Genomic DNA, 19,448 nt, shown 5'->3' with positions numbered 1-19,448 from the left:
TGTTAAAGCTACAAAAGTGATTTTTCTCTATGTTTTGTTGTTGGACCCAAAAAGTGTAAGAAATTCCACCAGACCTTCTGTTTTTACTGCCTGTGTGTAGCACCTACAGCTCTGCATATCAAACAAATAGCTTCAACTCGTCGCATTCAACTCGAGCAGCGGTCTAAAACAGTTTATTTAATCAACAAACGGACAGAAATTTACTTCAAGAATGAACAATGAGGCATAGATAAGTTTGAATTATTGTGCTCATTGGTAGAGCATTGCGTTAACAGCGCAAAAGGATGTGGGTTCGATTCCCAGGGGAACACATGTTAGGTAAAAAAAAATAAAAATGTATAGCCTGAGTGCACTGTAAGTCGCTTTGGATAAAAGCGTCTGCTAAATGCATAAATGTAAATGAAAGTGAAAGTGAAAGTCGTGACATTTTGTCTATCTATTATTATTGTATATTTAGAAATTGTCTTTTTCAATCTCAGTGTTTTCAACAGTAAATGGTTGCATTTTTAAAATTGCATGTAAAGAGGGTATTTACACAGAAAATGGCATAAATCAAAAATTGGACTTTTATGCTGTTATAACTGTCTAGTGCAGGGGTAGGCAACGTTGGTCCTGGAGTGCCATTGTCCCACAGAGTGTACAGTAGCTAACCCTAATCAAACACACCTGAACAAGCTAATCAAGGTCTTCAGGATTACTTAGGCTGCATCCGAAACCTGAAAAATGCTGCCTTCAGAGGACACATTCCAAGGTAGGAAGGCATCAAGGGACATCCGAATTCAGTGTTAGTTTCATTTCCTGTCTCCTGAGATGCCTTCATCTGGCCGATTTTTGAAGGCAGCATAGATGTATCCTTCGCTGCCTTTGATATCCCACAATCCTGTGTGTTCCATTCTGTGAGAGTTAAGCCAAAAAATAAAGATGGCGTCTGAAAGTTGTGGTCGGTGCTCAGTTTGTGTGTAAATGTATGTTTTTGATCAATTGTTTTCCACTTTTTATGTCATTTCTAGCGAGAAATTGATATTGGAGTAATTAAATATCCACTTAGTTATCACCAAAGCTCTCTATATTTTGCTGTAGATCATTAAACCGTTACTCTGCCTCAGAAGCCTGTCCAAAATCAGTTTCATGAGGTGCCTTCGTGCAAAAACGCTGCCTGCAAAGTCATTGCCTGATACGGCAGCGAGGCAGCAAGTCACCTGCCTAAGTTTTCGGATGCAGCGTAAGTCTACAGACAAGTGAGGTTTTTTTTTTCAGGGTTGGAGCTAAACTCTGCAGGACATCGGCACTCGAGGACCGACGTTGCCTACCCCTGGTCTAGTGTCTACTCTAAATTTGGACTGTTTTAGTTCAAAAGCTTTATATGAGGATGCTTAATAATTTAATAATAAAAAGATTACTGAAAAAGATTACTTCAGTGTTGAAAGTTATGGTGCTAGCTACATGAGTTATTGCTCAAATACTTGCACAACTTTTTTTTACAGAGCTGACAAAAGGGAAGAGGCTGTTTCTGTTTTAGATTTCCTGTTGTTCAGTAGCAGAATTTGTCTAGCTTAAAATCTAGAGTTAACCTCAACACTAATTCAAACGGATTCTTCTCTTGTGTAAGCCTGAAGAGTAGGCTGAGATGAAGGATGTGTCTTGACTTGAAGAAGCGTCACGTATCATCGGTTTTCAACCATCCCGGTAATGTTCACTTGTAGGTTATATGCTGTTTTTATCATAGAATCACAGATAAGTCTCTATAGAATCTCATTATTTTTTAACAAGTCGCTTCTGTCACATGATGGGTTGACATCATTATGTTTGATCGTGTCTCATTATATCTTTTCATCTAAAAATGATGTCATATACTGTAAGCTGTGTCCGGACAAACCTGTCATGCTAGAATAAAAAAGCATTATCGAAAGCAATATATCTTTACAAATGACACAGCTTCTGGTTTCACGGTCACAGAGATGTGTTCATTCCAAATTTTAGAAGTGTTGCATGCAAATAATTGAATCTCATATGCTGAGCATTATGCCTGTGACTGCTTTTTTAAAGGGGTGTTTTTTTTCTAAGCTTGATTGTATTTATGGGGTGCAGGGCATGAATTTTGTAAAATGGGGGCGGGGGGGGGGGGTATTTTTTAAAAAAAAAGACAAGTTTACAGTCAGTAATAAAATAGGAATAGATAAATGACAAGCAATGGCACAAACGATTACAATAACAAGATACAACTAAAAATAACTGTGCTATAAGTTTTTCAGGTAGGTTTAACAGTAATATTCAGGTAAAGAAAAACCACAGAAACAGAATAATCTATTTAACTTTAAAATAACACTGGTTAGTCTTCAAATGTATAAATAAACATTAAAGGGCAGGTCATATGGGTTTTTGAAAAATATCTCTTTTGCAGTTTATAATGTAGCTATCCTTAAATGAAAACAATCTGCCAAGTTGTTAATCAAAAAAGTGCATGATAAATAAAGATATTGTCTCTTAAAAGAGTCGCCTTGACGAGTTGTTATATTTTCGAATCTTTTTCCTGTTACGAGTATACATCACTGGGTAACACATTTGCATAATTCCCGCCTTCCTACGAAATATGAACAGAGTCTGACCTGCCCACAAACACTTCCGCTATAAGTGTGTTTACATGATGGTGAGAAGATGCTGTGTTCAAGAATACCACATAAATACAATTCAAACCTTTTGTTGTGTGCGTTTGTGTGTCATTTTACCCAGGACTGCTTCTCTAATCTTGGCTTTTATCTTCGTTGGCTTTTAATCTTCTTAATTTGGACTAACAAGCTCTCCTAACCACAACCTGTAAGAAGTACCATTGATACGTTGTGTACATTTTGAATTGCGTGCTCAAAAAAAGCAAACCAGCACAAATCGAGCACAAACTAATAACACCGGTTTGGAGAGATTTGGACGCCATGGGGTGGAGAGTGAGGTCACTGACCAGAATTGTTTTTGTTATTTCTAAGAAGGAGAAATGTATTTGACGTTAATTTTAACAGCACAAACCAGCACAAACCGGCACAAACGAATGACACCAGTTTTGTGCGATTTAGATGAACTGGGGTACAGTGATTTGTTTAAACGACACAAACGGGCACAAATCGTGCACAAACGAACTGCACTGGTTTGGAGCAATTTGGGCAACATGGGGTGGAGAGTGATGTCACACGGTCAAAAAAAAAAGTTTAATATCTCAAACACCAAACCAGCACAAACGTTCGTTTTTGCAGCACAAATCAGCACAAACGCAACACAGATGACGAATGGCATAGTTTTAGTGATTATTTCTTTTTATGGGGTGGCAACTTTACCGAGGTGATATACAGATATACTTTCAGATATTCAGATATTTAAAAAGCTGTGGCATTTTACAAACATAAGATTTATATATACATATACTAACATTTTATTTATATATATATATATATATATACACACACACACACACACACACACACACACACACACACACACACACACACACACACACACACACACACACCAGTAAGAAGTATTTGCCTGCAAGTATTGCTCGCTACCACGGCAACCGTGTGCATGTCCATGTGCTTCTCTTGGCTATGTAAAAAATATCTGTCTGTCTATGCACATAAAGAGTATAATTGGAACACAGTACACTGATGGAGCTGGTGAGCTAATTATCTGAGAGAGAGAGATCCAGAGCAGAGCATGTGCAGAGCAGGGGGACAGGATTAAGAAGCGCTGCTTTAGAACATTGATTTTGAATCTTGTGAATCCATTAGAATCATTAGAAGACAGAATCGTGATTCATATCCACCTTTTTCTTGTCGTAAAAATGGGCGCGGCCATTTGTAAATTCTGTGGGTCTGGCTTCCGGTCTCATCTGCGTCCACTATTTTTAGCTGAACAAAACAGTTTTGTTGCTTGATATTGAAAGTTGGTGTGTCCTATCATATTATTTTAATGTATTATCTTAATTATGAGCACACTGGTTTGTAGTGCAAACAGTTTTACCATTTACTGCACGTTGTTATTCTCTTCGTTATTTACCTATAGTGGCTAATGAACTGGAAGTCTCCCCATAGGCTTACTTCCGCGTTGAAGAAAAAGGTGGATATGAATAGATTTTTATGTGCACCCCTGATGGTATGGCAACAACTTTCCCTCTTCTCTAAAGCAGTGCAACATGGCCACGTCCCCTTTGTTGCATGATCCCGGGGGCGAGGTTTGCAGTTAATTTTCAGCATCTTAACTTTGCAGATATTATTTATGCTCAAACAGCAACTTTTTTTTATACACTAACTAAAGTTAAAAATGTGAAATCACTATCACCCAACATTTTCATTGCCTGGATGAGCTGTTTTACATTCATGCATTTGGCAGACTGATTTTTTGCCATATTTAGTGCTGCTGGACTTAATGAAATTTTATATGATAAATGATTTAAATAATGTGACACAGTAGTCTGTGGGTATGTGCCAAAGTAGGAGTAGAGTGTGTGAATAAGTGTTTACAGCTGAATGGATACAGCTTATGTTGTTTAAGTGGTTCTGTTTACAAATGTCTTACAGTTGCAGGTTTAAGGTTCATTTGAGTTATTTTGGGTTTTAAGGTGGATTACACTTGGATTTGCTTCTCCCTTTTCAAACCTGCTAACATATCAGATAAAGGCGCAGTTCACAGTCACGTTAATTAGTCTGTGATTAGTAATAATTAATCAGCCAGCATTTGCAGACAATGGCACTTTTGTGTTGGTTCTCTCTACTTTAGTTGTTTCTTTCTTATGAATTTCAATTATATGTCCATCACGTTTCCCTTTTTTTGTGTTTCTTTTTTTGTGTTTTCTAACTGAAAGGAATAGCTCACCCAAAAATTAAAATTAACAAAAAATGTACTCCCCCTCAGGCCATCCAAGATGTAGATGAGTTTGTTTCTTCATCGGAAAAGAGTAATTTAGCATTCATCACTTGCTCACCACTGAATCCTCTGCAGTGAATGGGTGCCGTCAGAATGAGAGTCCAAACAGCTGATGAACACATTACAGTAATTTCCAAGTAAACCACACGACTTCAGTCCATCAATTAGTGTATTGTGAAGCAAAAAGCTGTGTGTTTGTGATAAATTCATAATTTTAAACATTAAACTGTCACTTCTGGCCAAAATAATAGTCCATAATCCATGATAACGCTTCCTCCAGTGAAAAAGTCTCTTGTTGCCCTCTCACATCAGAATCCACCAATATGATTTTTTAGAACTGTTTTGAACTCTTTTTGCTTGTAAATGATGCTTGATCTGTACATATTTCTCTCTTGTTTCAGATGAGATGACTATTTTACTGGAGAAAGCAATATTATAAATAGAGGAATTTTTAGTTGGATGCAGCTGTTTGAAATTAAAAACATCTTAATTGGATTTGTTTATTATAAACACACAGTTTGTGGATTACTTGCATTATTTGTTGAATATTGTGATGTTTGATGATGGCACCCATTCACTTTAGAGGATCCATTGGTGAGCAAGTGATGTAATGCTAAATTTCTATAAATCTGTCCTGACAAAGATACTAAATATTTCATCTTGGAGTACATGTTTTTTTTTTTTTCTTTTTGGGAAACAATTTCTCAAAGATTTTTTTTCACTGTTCCACAAGACCTAAATTCTGATGAGATAATGCTGTCTTATTTTGCCAACACTTAAAGGGGTCATAATATGCGATTAAATTTTTTTCTTTTTCTTTGGAGTGTTACATGCTCTCGGTGCATAAAGAAGATCTGTAAAGTTGCAAAAAAGTCTAAAGTCTCAAACCCAAAGAGATATTCTTTATAAAAGTTAAAGTCTGCATGAAACGGAAGTAGCGATTGTCTTTTTTTTTTTCTACTGTGACGTCTATCCGAGTGAAACGGCATTTGAAATGGGAGGGCAGGACTTGATTTCATCCTACGGGAATTGATTGGATCGTTGGAAGTTGGGGTGTTGCTAACAAAATAGAGGCAGATCTGAATGACAGTTTGCCGTTGGTTGTGAGGGGATTTCTCTCCACTGGATACACCGGCGACACCCTAGCATGAAGAAATGTTTTATTTATTGAGGAAGATGACCATGAGGACAATCAATGGCACAAAACATGCCTAACAGAGAGAGAGAGACTGCCTGAATGACTGAGTGAGTCTTCCATCAGTGGAGGTGAGGTTAACATTTTTGATTAAAGATTATGAGGGCACCTGAATTTAAAAAAAAATAATGACGTGCACGGATAAAATTATTTATAATAAACACTGCCGTATTCCATTAAAAAATAAGAATTTTAAATTTTGATTTCATGTTGACGTTAAGAGTCAACCACACCCCCCTAAAATGGCTCGTTCTAACACGCCCCCACATGTCCACGTCACTATGTGGGAAGATTTCCATAACGGCGGCCAAATGTTCACGCAAAGAAAGAAGGCGTAACTTTTATTTTCACTGTTGCCACCGCCGCCATGTTGTGGATTCGCTGTGTGTTTCATTGTGAAAGCTAAACTACTTTGTTTGGCCTTCCAAAAGACAACAAGACTAGAAATCAGTGGTTAAGTTGTATTTCAACACTGTTCCAGAACAGTCCAACCCACATATTCAGATGTGTGCTGCGCATTTTAAGGAGGATGAGGACTGTTTCCTGAACCAGTAGCCTGCAATGCGTCTGTGGCACAATGGCTGTTTCTATAAAGTTGGGCAGTTACAACTTTGCGCAGTGTAGAGTAGCGCTTGTTGTTTGTTGTTTCTCAGGTCACAAATGCAGACATGGTTTTATGTTTACGCAGCGCGATACGTAATGCAACGCATAAAAAGACAGTATAAGTCATTATAATCAGTAATTATGTCCCCACTGGATGCAACAAATACAACAGTACATTGACTGAACTGCTAAAAGAGAACCGATGATGGGATGGGCACGAGCAAAGCAGCTGGACTGAGTCTTGTGCTGCTGGCCTGGGTGACAGCATAGTATGTTAAGGGGTGTAACATTTGCGTCACACGCTTGAGGCATTTGGACAGTCACAATGCACTGGATAGCTGGCCAATCAGAGCACACCTCGCTTTTTCAGAATGCTGAGCTTTGTAAAAATCGGCTCGTTTCAGAAAGGAGGGGCATAGAGGAGAAGCAATAATGTACATTATATGGAAAATAATGTGTTTTTTTTAACCTTAAAATGCATAAAAACATTGCATTACACCAAATTCACAAAATAATGTTCTTTTTAGCAGCATCATATGACCCCTTTAATTCAAAAACTACATAGATTTCCTTTTTAGCAAAAACGCTCCACTTTAAGAGGCTCAAACAGACTCACATAACTGAAAATGCAGTCAGATTACATTACTAATAGTTTACTAAAAACATTATGCCATACACAACATGGAGTCCTAATTCAAAATGTCAATGTTTTCCAAGATGGTGAATCCCTTTAGGACAGTTAATGAACTACTTCTGTCTTTAGCCAAAGAACCTCCCTTTTTGCACCCTATTTTTGTGAATAGTTTGCTGATTGCATATTGGCAGTGTTCTTCATAAGTCAGAGGTTGATGCAAACCCTGTGAAATTTGATAGTGATGTCTGTTCTGCTTATCTGCAGTGGGGTGTAATCATGGAGAAAACCAACACCAGTTTCCCCAGTTATAATGAATTAGATGACTACCTCACCAGACGCAACTCCAACTTTGTGTGGCTCCTCGTAGGTAAGTGGGCAGCTGATGTGATTTGGAAATTGTTCTTGTTCTGCAGATCATAATTAGAAAAATGTCTAGACCGGAGGTGCCTAGTGCATCGCACTGGGCCTTAAGTTGCACTTAACGCACCACTTCCATTTTAGAGTACTTTATTTCCACCATCTGTCTAAAATAAAATAATTTTATTTACAAATATCATTTATGAATTTTCTTTGATCTATATGTAAATATCTTTTAACCGATCCATCAAAGCCAGCTTGTGATGTTTCACATTCAGTTGTTTAAAAGTGACAAAAAAAAAACACATACAATGTTAAAAAAGATTTCTGTTTAAAATAAAACATCAAAGAACCACGTATCTTGTATCAAAGGTATTCAATCATCCACAAAAATATTAAGCTGCATAACATTTTCAACATTAATAATAATGAGATCATTCTTGAGCAGCAAATCAGCATATTAGAATGATTTCTGAAAGATCATGTGACACTGAAGACTGGAGTAATGATGCTGAAAAATCAGTCTTGCCATCACAGAAATAAATTACATTTTAAAACATTTCAGTAGAAAACTGTATTACTGTTTTTACTGTTTTTTTGAATAAGTAAATGCAGCCTTGGTGAGCATAAGAGACTTATTTAAGAAACCTTGAAAAATCTTACCAACCTCAAACTTTTAAACAGTAGTGTAGATCTCTTGCATGTGAGTAGTTTAGCTTGTGTTGTTTGCTTGATAAGGCTGATATTGTTTGGATTTATGTTTTACACAGCCACTATTATGTCATGTGGATGGATCATATACCTGACATACTACAATTCCCGTAATATTGGACTCATCCTCACCCTCATCATTAACCGTCTCTATAAGAATGGATACATACACATTGGTGAGTTAGCCTCAATATTGTTTTTTTGCTTCTTTTTTTATGATTTATTTTTCTGTTTCATACATTTATTTATTTGTTTTACAGGTTCTTTTTCATTCTCTGTGCTGTCTGGCAAGGTCATGTTCCGAGATGTCTATTTCATCAATGAAGACATGTCCATCAGGTACACAACACAGAATATTTCAAACTCTGTCCTTTTTATGCTCCATTGCTTTTTGACACTCTGCTTATTCCTGTTGCCTGTGTGTTTTCTCATTGTTTATTGGTTATATCCAATCTTTATGTACTCTATTGGTAATTTTTTTTCCAGAATTCAAGATGGGTTACTTATATTTCGTTGGTGGAAGATGTACAACCCCAAACAGAAACAACATGGTCAGTGCAAAAGCATAACAAACAACCCACACAAATTGTGACCGATTTATGTTGTTGTTTCAGGGACATGTTTAATCATAACAGAAATCCCACAAATTTTGTGCATTCTTTTATTTCCAATAACAATTCTCCATGAATTGTGGGTGAAATGCATGTGTATTGATATATTGTTAGTTTTGCTGTTTCTAGACCCAAAGGCTGAGACACGGCTCTATGTCACGGTTAACGGATTTGAGTTCCATGTGTATAATCGCACGGATCTGTACACTCGGCTTCAGGAAATATTTGGCCTAGAGCCCACCCTTATCCCGCCCCACCGGGATGAAGAGAAAGGGCGAGAGCAGAGGGATAAATCCCTGGAGAGGTAAACATTTCGCTAATACAAGAAGAAAAAAAAAAACCTGGATATGATTCTGGTACATAAGATTAAAGGTGAAGTATTTTTTTTGAATGTTGAAATGCTTGGACCAGCTTTTAATATGCAGAAACAACTACAAATAAGCTATTTGCGGACTGATTTCCTCAATGTAAACACTGACCGTCCCAACATAGAAGCATTGGCCCAACCATCCATCAGTTTGCTGAATAATAATAATTACTTAGCAATAAAATGGGTTTGTTTAATTTTCCGATATGAAGTGTTTTATATCTAGCTTCATGTTTGAGCATTTCTGCATGGAGGCAGTATTTGTGATGGCTACAAAACCATTCCTTTATTGTTCATTGAATTTTCTAAATTGAATCTAAACAATGGCTTGGAGGCATTCGCATTGTTTTTTTCTTTAGACAGTAATGGTGTAGTGCTTCATATCCGAAGGTGCTCATGAATGAAAATGTGTTTTTGTTGTTTTTGAAGTGTTCACATCAAAGCTGAGACTCAGGACCCGACATCTTCCTGGAGGTCTCTTATCCCCGTCATCAAAGTCAACATCAGTACAGTGAGTTCTGCAGTCCGTTTCCTGTCTGACATCAGCACGCTGCTACCTGCGTCTTTCATAGTCCATACTGTAACAAAGAATTAAATCTACTTAATATTCACCTTCCAATGCCTCAACTTATATAACTCTCACTGGTTTTGCCTTCAGGGTCGTGTAGCATTCGGCAATCACCATCTTCCCCAGACCCTCTGTATGAATTTTGACGATGCCTTCCTGACATATGCCACCAAACCACCTAGCAGCCACTTGGATCAGTTCATGCACATTGTGAAGGGTTCTCTGGAGAACGTCCGTGTCATGCTGGTGCCCAGCCCACGATACCTGGGCCTTCAGAATGATGAGTGAGTCTAATAATCTCTAGTCTATAAGAGTAGATTAGATTAGATTAGATTAGATTTTTTGTCTTTGTGCAAGTACAGAGCCAATGAAATAGCTATAATCTAACACTTCTGTATATCATTTAGGGATAGCATAAAATCACTAGGCAAGCACAATTTCTTGTGTTGGCATATTGACTATTGAAACAGACAAGCCCTTGATTTGTTCTTTGTAAATAGCCTTTTGTTTACACTATCATTCAAAAGTGTGCGGTTGCTAAGATTTTTTTTATGGTTTTAAAAGACGTCTTTATGCTCACTAGTGTTGCTTTTATTTAATTCATATTTTCTATGGTTCTTTGATTGATAGAAATGTCAAAAGAACAGTATTCATTAAGACATTTTGTTATTATAACGACATCTTATTAAGACAAAATGCATCATTAATATTTCTGGTGATTTTCTGTTTTTAGACTTTACATTTTAAATTGCATATATTTTTAAAAAGGCAATCTGTCAACTTTTGAAGAGAAACTGGCATTTGGATAACACATGGCTACAAAGCTGATTTTATAATGTCGTTAAATAATATTAAGTGCTGATGGTATAAAGTATAGATGGCCAATGACCAGTTCAGTGCAAATGGTACAGTATGTAGCAAATAGAGAAGGTGCTGTGTACATGTGATAATGAGGTATATGTGGCCGTTGACCATTGTAGTGCACATGTCATGGTGTATAAATAGGAAATAGGAGAATATTGTAATATGACTGAATTGATGCAGGATAACTGGCTTTCCCCACAGGGAAATACTAGGAAGACATTTGTACTTATACACACAAAGCAGTATGGTCAGATATTAAAGTATACATTATAATTAATAGTATACATTATTAATTAATGTGCTGTTTTGCACACAAAGGTTTATTTAAGTAATCAGAGCTTCATTTGTTCCATTAGTTAAAACAATTAAACGCACTGATCTGTGTAATTTAATTTAGATTTGAAAGTAATATTGACATAATGATCTGAACGTTAATTGCTTTTTGTATAGAGAAGCTCTATCCCATATCATTTATGGTTGATCTGAAAGTAAACAAGGGTTCGTTTTCATTGATGTAATGAATTGGTATGCAAGAAGATTAGTCTTGATTGTTAGCTGCTTGATTGGTAATGATTAGTGATCTGTTAAGAGTGATGGAGATGTTGTTTAAAGAGTGATTTCCTGTCTCTAGACCTCCCAGGCTCATGGGAGAGGGCTTTGTTGTCATGCAGTCGAATGATGTCGACATCTACTACTACCAGGATGAACCAGGTAATCACTGTGACTGGTTAATCTTTTTGTCTTTCATTATTTTGTGAATTAAGGTCTGGTCTGTGATGTTTTTTAGTATATTGGGATGAACAGTGATAAGAGTGTTTTGGCAAATGTTGTTTTTTTTTTTTTTTTTTTTTTTTTTTTAGGTTTGGTCCCAGAGGAGCTGGAGAATGGAGAAATAGAAGCCTGCTCTGAAGATGCCAAGCTACAGGACTTGCCTCCATGCTGGGGTTTGGACATAGTGTGTGGCAAAGGAACAGACTTTAACTATGGCCCATGGGCTGACAGACAGAGGTACAGGCACACGCTCACATGGTTGTAGATTGGTTTGTGGTTGTATTGTTCAGATTGTGGAAGGTTTATTGAAGCTACTACATTTAAGTGACATTCTGTTTTTCTGGTCAGTATAGCTGTTTGATTATTATTACTAATGTAATAGACAGCATCAGGAATATACCTTTTTGTCTCAGCTATTTATATTTAGTAATTTACTATCGGTTCACTACTGTTTAAAGGTTTGAGGTCAGTAGGAAGTCTTTTATGCTTACCAATGCTGCATTTATTTGTAATAACAGTGATATTGTAAAATATTATTACTATATAAAAATAAATGTTTCCAGTTTTTATATATTTTAAAATAAATATTATTCCTGTGATGGCAAAGCTGAATTTTCAGCATCATTACTCCAGTCTTCAGTGTCACATGATATGAATAGTTCTACTTAAATTTTCAGGTTTCTTTGATGAATAGAAAGTTCAAAAGAACAGCATTTAATTAAAATAGAATTTTTTTGTAACATTATAAATGTCTGAATTGTCTTTCTTGATCAATTTAAATTTCAAAAACAAATAAACTCTTAATGACCTCAATGTTTTTAATCATAAATTCATTACATTGTGATTTGACCCCTATAGAGACAGCCTGTGGAAGTTCTTCCTGCCTGCAGACTATCAGCCAATGAAAGTGAGCGATGTTGCCACTCCAGGCAAACCCAGACAGATCCTTGCCTTTGAGCTGCGTATGAACATCATAGCTGATGCGACAATAGACCTGCTATTCACAAAGAACAGGGTATTTACACGCATACACACCTAATGATTCATTTCTGAGTGGCACACTCCTATGCATAAACGTTTGCTGGGACAAAGTTTGCTTGCATTCAAAGGAACAATGTGTTTCCCTCTTTTGTCTTTGTTTACTCACTAACCCATAATCCATTTGTCTTGACAGGAGACTAATGCGGTCCATGTGAACGTAGGAGCAGGTTCTTACCTCGAGGTCAACATACCCATGACTGTTGGGGAGAATGGTAACTTCCAAACTTTTATGAAAAATAACAGGAGTAGTTAATGAGGGTGACATTTGACAGTTTATGTTGGATTAATGTAAATTAACTTGATTCATTATTATTATGAACTGCAGTTTTGCCCTCCTGAGTTTTATATCATACTATTTTTAACCCATTTTTGCCTTTCTGTTTCTGTTTAGGTTATTCTCCCACTGTTAAAGGCCAGTTATTACATGTAGATGCAAGCAGCAGTATGCTGTACAGGACACTGCTAGAGGCTGAAATGCTTGCTGTGAGTGCAGCACATGATTTTATTGTTTATAAATGTTATGCAAAACTATGTTTTCAAAATTGACTAGTCAGTCTTTAAGATGCACTGGATAATTAGGCTGGTTTAAGGTCATGTTTACCAGACCTGATCAGACAGACTCCAAGCGTAGCTCTTTAATACGCTGAGTAACTTGAAACTTTTAGAGCGCAGAACTGATAATCTTCAGAAAATTGGAACATTGCTTGCTGCAGGCGGTTTGAGATCTGACAGTAATTGTCTTGAAATTTATTGTTGAAGATGGGAAATTTGTTACAAAACATGAATTTCGAGTAGTAATATTTGTAAGAATTCAGATATTGCATATTGCGAGGCCCTTTTCCACTTTGCTGACATTCACCCACGCAGCACTTTGGGGAGGTTTGTAGCGTCAGCATAGAAGTGTATTGGGCTTTTGAAACAAGTGATGAATATAAATTTGAATGATAATTGTAATAGTATGTATAATGAAAACAGTTAAGTCTACACAATTGCTTAAATGTCCTTGTAGATGTCTTAATTATTCTGCCCTAAAGCTAAGCTGGATAAACCATGCTGAATGCTAACAGCTGTCCTTGAACTCCTCAGTTCCATGTCATAGCCAGCTATCCACGCGTGTGGAACATGCCCCAGTCCTGGCAGTGTGAGATTGAGGTTTACAAAGCCACGTACCACTTCATCTATGCACAGAAGAACTTCTTCACAGGTAACGTTTCTCTCTTACCTGTAACTAATGTGTCTAAAGTCCATCCTCCGGTTGACCTCCTCCTGTTGTGATCTGCAGATCTGATCAAGGACTGGGCCAGCGACAGTGAACCGGACATTTACTCATTCGTTCCATATTCATGGAAGTTTAAGATACTCTTTCACCAGTTTGAGATGATTTGGGCTGCCAATCAACACAACTGGATTGACTGCTCCACCAAACAGCAGGAGAACGGTGAGAGAGACTTTCATAATGAATGTCACACTGGAAAATAAACTAATATAGTGTTTGAGAAATGTGAATAGTGTAGGAACTCTAACAAATTAACAAGGCTTTGTATACACACTGCACACATTTTTGACAGTCTGTCATTTTGTTAGTCATTTAGGAAAATGTAAAAGACAAAACTGATGTGATATTGCATACACATAATATCCTGAATGACGGGAGTTTGGATTGGTCAGATTGGATTAAATTCGATTTTTTTGTATGTAATGTTTAGATATTTACATACTTGCTGGTTGATTGAATATTGAATATTAATAATAATAAACTTTATTTGCATTCTACCTTTTAGGAAAATTTTAGGAAATGCAGCTTTAAAATAAAAGTATTACAATAAGTACCAATAACAAATATAATTACCATATTTAATATGACATAAGATAAAAGATGGAACACACTTTATAATGATGATAAAAGATAAAGATAGTTTGCATAAAATGCATAACAAAAAAACTTGATTTGTCCATCAAAGTACACATGTATATGATCACATATAATCTAGTTATAATAAAAGAAAATATACTACAAATAATGCTTCAGATAAGTTATTTTTAGTGCCAAACTAAAAAGATACATTTTTAGCTTTCTTTTGAAAATGTTTAGCTTATTCATTGTTTTCATTTTTACATTTATTTTCTGTTGAAACTATAAAGATCTAAAAAGTCTGAACAAAGCCTGTTAGTTACTTTAATACTTTGTTATATTAGTGCCAAATGAAAGGATTTAAGACTGTAAAAACAAAGCACCAAGCAAACACATGTGGAATCAGTTTGACTTTTTCTTGATTTCTGAATAACTTGTACAATATTCATACTTTTTGTCTGTAGTTTATCTCGCTGCCTGTGGGGAAACGCTGAATATTGACTTCACTTTGCCATTTCACGATTTTGTCCCGGTCACCTGTAACACACGCTTCTGTTTGAGAGTGAGTGTGCACCCTTGCAAACATTTACAAGCACTTGTCTGTTGTGCAGAATGATATATGATCAAGCATAACCTTATATGACCTTAAAACATACTGTAAGCGGCCAGCTAAATCTCCTCTGAATGACACTGAACTCTCACACAGGCTGAGGACACAGATATGCGCCTGTGTCTGCCTGACTGTCACCCCAGCCGGTACCCACTACTCACCCTCACAAAGGATTACCAGCACTGTAAGACCCCTCCAGACAACAATATGCCAGCAGAAGGGCAAGGAGCACCTCTCAAAAACAGCAAACCCCGCTGGAGGAACATGACTCATGCAGAGTAAGAGCACACCACTGATCTATTTCTGTCCCTCTTCTTTTCTGCGTCCTCTCACTTGCGCTGCTCTGTTGTGTTTATGTGTGTGTGTGTTTTTGTTTCCAGCGCTGGTTGGGTGGACTGCTGGAGTGTGCCAAACTTCATGCTGATTATAGACTATACTTGGCATCCCATCTACCCTCAGAAAACTGACCAGCAGCTCAAACAATCATGTAAGCTTTTGAATAAAACAATAAAAATAATCAACTAATTGTATAGATATTGTAATGATTCCATAGACACACCTACTTCTTTATTCTATCTCTGTGTAACAGAGGCAAGAGTTTCAGTTCTAGTATCACTGATACTGGTCTTTATTCATAATATTAATAAGATTTTAAAATATCAGATATTTGAAATGATATCTTTTTGTTGTTCTACATTCATTTGGGGATTCATTGTGAAAAATATATTTGAATAATCACGGTTAATTACAGAAAACTGTGCAATTAATTAGTTACATTTTTTTTGATTGATTCACAGCACTAAAAACATTCAAATAAAATGTTAGTTTTGTAAAAACCACCATTTTATTACATTTGTCCATAACAATAATTTCAAGCATTTAAGCAAAATACTTTGATCGTGAGATGCATTGGTTCAGTCAGGTGTGTCAAAACTTTAGATGTGCCTTGTATATGTCTACTTTTTAAATCTCTGTTGCTGTTTTTATTTGCAATGTACAATTATTAACCTGACCTTTTTACACTTCACTTTGCATTACGTGCAGTGTCAGAAATAGAGGAGTCCATGCTGTCAGCCCTGCGACCGCCAGAACACACTCCACCTGTGCCTCCTCCACCTCGTATCACCTCTGACCCCAGCTTGCTGCCCCCTGACCGCTTACATGTGGAGATGGAGCTGAGCCCAGACTCCCACATCACCCTTTATGGCCCCCTCCTCAGAGCGCTGGTGTCCATCAAGGTACACATGTATATGCATGTATGCTCACATATGGGTTCAGGATTCTTAAACTGAGCAGATGTATCACTAAAACCACTAACTAATGTTTATTTAAATTAACTTGTGTCCTTCAAAACCTTATAATGACGGATTAAAATGAGGGTGACTGAATAATGACACTTTTTTTTTTTTGGCTGCAATATCCCATTCAAATGGTTGTTGTGTTTATCTGTGCAGGAGAACTACTTTGGAGAGGACGACATGTACACAGACTTTGAGGAGTCTCTATCCAGCCCTGTGCTGAGCTCCTGCTCTTCTTCATCTGGTTGGACCGGGATGGGTCTGGAGGAGAACCGCTCTAAAGACACACCCCACCCTCTCTCCCTACGACCCTGGGACATCACCGTACTCATCAATCTGCACAAAGTTCATGGACGGCTTCCTACGGTCAGTACCGCTTCAGTGATTTCATTCATAGGAGCCAAAGTGATGGCATGTTATGATTGTGAGGCTGCTTTTTTAATGCCTTGCAGGCACTGATATTTTCCTTCAGGAATCACAAGTGTGGTTGTACATCTTATTTGTTCTCTCTTTACAGCACTGTAGCAGTGATGGCCCGGAGGGTCCTACAGGCTTCCTGGAGCGCCTTTGTTTTGAGATGAAAAAGGGTTATAAGGAGACCATGCTACAGCTTGTTCTCTCGCCTCTACATGTGTTTGTCAGTGATAACTATCAGGTGGGTGTGGGAGGAGGTGACCTTGTTCATATTCTCTCAGGTGCTGGTATTTAAAGTTCTAGTGATGTTTCTGTTTTTTTGTCATTTATTCCCACGTGTGTTTGTGTGTGTGTGTGTAGCGGCCTGCTGTTGATGCTGTGTTGAGAGACGGGCATCTGAGCCTCTCGGGGTTGCAGATGAGAGCCCACGCTATGTTCTCAGCGGAAGGCTTACCAGCGGGCAGTGACACACTCGAATATGCTTGGCTTATCGACGTTCAAGCTGGAGCTCTTAAAGGACGAGTCAGTGTGCCACAGGTGACTCATTTATTTTGACACTACAAAAGGGATGCATGAGTTTTGTAAAGGAATTTTTTCTAGTAATATCTGTGGCATGATGACCTCGCACATATATTTTGATGCATCACTCATTGTTTTGGAATGAAAATGTTCTCAGTAATTACACTTTTAATAGAAGTGTAGCAGGCATGTGGACTGGAAAGTTTAAAAGAATGTGAAGGTTGGATTTTTGTTAAAGCGCTTCAATGAAATCTATTGAACAAATTCCTTTCTGTGAGATTTATATATTAAGCATAGAGTAGTCATCTCAAATATCTTCCTTTAGCTAATTCATTTCAAAAGTAAGCAAATAGTACATAGACATCAAAAAGTTAACTGTTTTCGTCTTGTTTCCCTTCACAGCCTGTCAGTAAGCCTCAAGTACCAATCAAAAATGTTACATTTATTTAAAATGTCAAACCAAAAGATCTTTTATAGTTGTTATTGTAATATTGTTAAAAAAAAAGATTCAGTTATTTTGTTAATTATTTGCTATGCATATAACTGATGCTGATATGCCACTTAAAATGCATTAGTCATTGTGATTAATATTATATATTTATCTATAAATATAATCCTAACAAATAGCAAACCTTTAAAAAAAAATTTATCTCTAAAAAGCTACTGAATGTGTCACCAAAAGGGATTAGTCAAGATGATTATTTTAATCTACTGACAACATTAATCACTGTTTGTATGCATTTGGTGCAGCAGATGTGATCTGGTAGTGTTTGTGTTTCAGTGTGCGTCTCTTCTGGAGTGGGGCGAGAGCTTTGTGTTTCATGTAGTGTCCCGAGAGTTCCAGCTCCAGCAGCCAAAACCATCTGTCACCTGCCAACATGGAGTTGATCGTAGAGTCTGTAATGCCAAGGTATTGCAAAAACACGCACATCTGCACTGTCACATTCACATCATTTTCAAAACGACTACACAACTGAGTGTGTGTCTGTACGTGTAGCATGCAGCCCTGCCTGGTCACTGTCGCACATCAGAGGATCTGAAGTACACCATGACTCGACTAACAGCTGACGGAGCCCAGGTTTTCATTGTTGAACACGGCTGTGCAGCCAATATTAAGGTATGATTAGCGAATGATCAGATGGGATAGAGAATAATTTCTGAAGGAGCATGCAACACTAAAGACTAATTTAGCTTCACATCACATGAATAAATTGCATTTTAAAATATATTCAAATAGAAATATTCAGTTTTTGCTGTATTTTTGATCAAATAAATGCACTTCTTTCAAAAACATAAAATAATCTTAATTATTCCAAACTTTTGACCAGTATTGTATGTATGTTTGCCTGTCAGACCGGAGCCTTGCGGTTGGCCACATGTAATCTGCATACAGCTGCTGTCGGAGAAGGCATCAGTGCCGTTCTGCAAGATGTAGTGATCGCTCAATTCATCGAGCAACAGGAGGTTGCGCGGCTTGGCCTGCCTCCACCCCTCCTTCGGCGTTCTCATTGGCTCGAAGCCGGTTCGGTGACCTTTAACCTCATCACGGCTGATGTGGCACTGGCCGCTGACCATCCAGCCAAATATGAGGTTCAGAGGCAGTTCCTGGAGCTTCATGACATGAAAACAAAAAGGTTCATGTGTATCCTTTATGATTTATTTTTTTGTATTGCTTAATGTGTACTAGGCAAACACGTCAATCTAAACACAACAGCATTTGACCAGTGTGCTTTACACCAATGCAAGAGACAGTAAAAAATATTAATATATAAATAAGAAAACCATAAAAACAAAACCAATCATATTTGCTATGTGTGTTTTAGACTTTGGTTCCTTTGGCCTGAGGAGAAATACAAGCGAAGCCGTAATCGCTGTGGTTGTCTTGGTGGATGTCGTTTTTTTGCTGGCTCAGTTGGTGGCCTGGACTTCTTCCGCTTGGAGGAAATTACACCCTCTTCAAGCTCCGCCTTCCCTAACATCAGTACAGAGAATGAAATGTCCTACGGCCAATCATTATTACATCCAGGAGAATGGATCGTCACTAAGGAAACTCCTAAACTCTCAGACGGTAAGTTTTGTTTGTGGCTGTTATGATGCTGATTGGTTATCAAGAGAATTGTACTTA

The 19,448-nt window shown here is 37.4% G+C and overlaps 1 protein-coding gene across 1 annotated transcript in view; it reads left to right on the top strand.

The window, feature by feature from the left end:
- kiaa1109 (KIAA1109 ortholog) overlaps positions 1 to 19,448 on the top strand; it is a 61,688-nt gene that overhangs the window by 2,378 nt on the left and 39,862 nt on the right. Inside the window, 25 exon segments of the mRNA XM_042736642.1 lie at positions 7,605 to 7,707; positions 8,468 to 8,584; positions 8,669 to 8,747; positions 8,895 to 8,959; positions 9,149 to 9,323; positions 9,816 to 9,897; positions 10,045 to 10,238; positions 11,450 to 11,529; positions 11,679 to 11,826; positions 12,448 to 12,604; positions 12,764 to 12,842; positions 13,022 to 13,113; positions 13,717 to 13,834; positions 13,913 to 14,068; positions 14,947 to 15,044; positions 15,189 to 15,370; positions 15,473 to 15,579; positions 16,137 to 16,330; positions 16,547 to 16,756; positions 16,908 to 17,045; positions 17,165 to 17,341; positions 18,105 to 18,233; positions 18,321 to 18,440; positions 18,677 to 18,957; positions 19,147 to 19,391. Of these exon segments, the coding sequence (XP_042592576.1) occupies positions 7,617 to 7,707; positions 8,468 to 8,584; positions 8,669 to 8,747; positions 8,895 to 8,959; positions 9,149 to 9,323; positions 9,816 to 9,897; positions 10,045 to 10,238; positions 11,450 to 11,529; positions 11,679 to 11,826; positions 12,448 to 12,604; positions 12,764 to 12,842; positions 13,022 to 13,113; positions 13,717 to 13,834; positions 13,913 to 14,068; positions 14,947 to 15,044; positions 15,189 to 15,370; positions 15,473 to 15,579; positions 16,137 to 16,330; positions 16,547 to 16,756; positions 16,908 to 17,045; positions 17,165 to 17,341; positions 18,105 to 18,233; positions 18,321 to 18,440; positions 18,677 to 18,957; positions 19,147 to 19,391 (3,514 nt within the window). The 5' untranslated portion in view covers positions 7,605 to 7,616.

Source organism: Cyprinus carpio, chromosome B13 (genome assembly GCF_018340385.1).
Source record: "Cyprinus carpio isolate SPL01 chromosome B13, ASM1834038v1, whole genome shotgun sequence".
Classification (NCBI taxonomy): Eukaryota; Metazoa; Chordata; class Actinopteri; order Cypriniformes; family Cyprinidae; genus Cyprinus; species Cyprinus carpio.
This window is presented reverse-complemented; position numbering and strand designations above follow the sequence as displayed.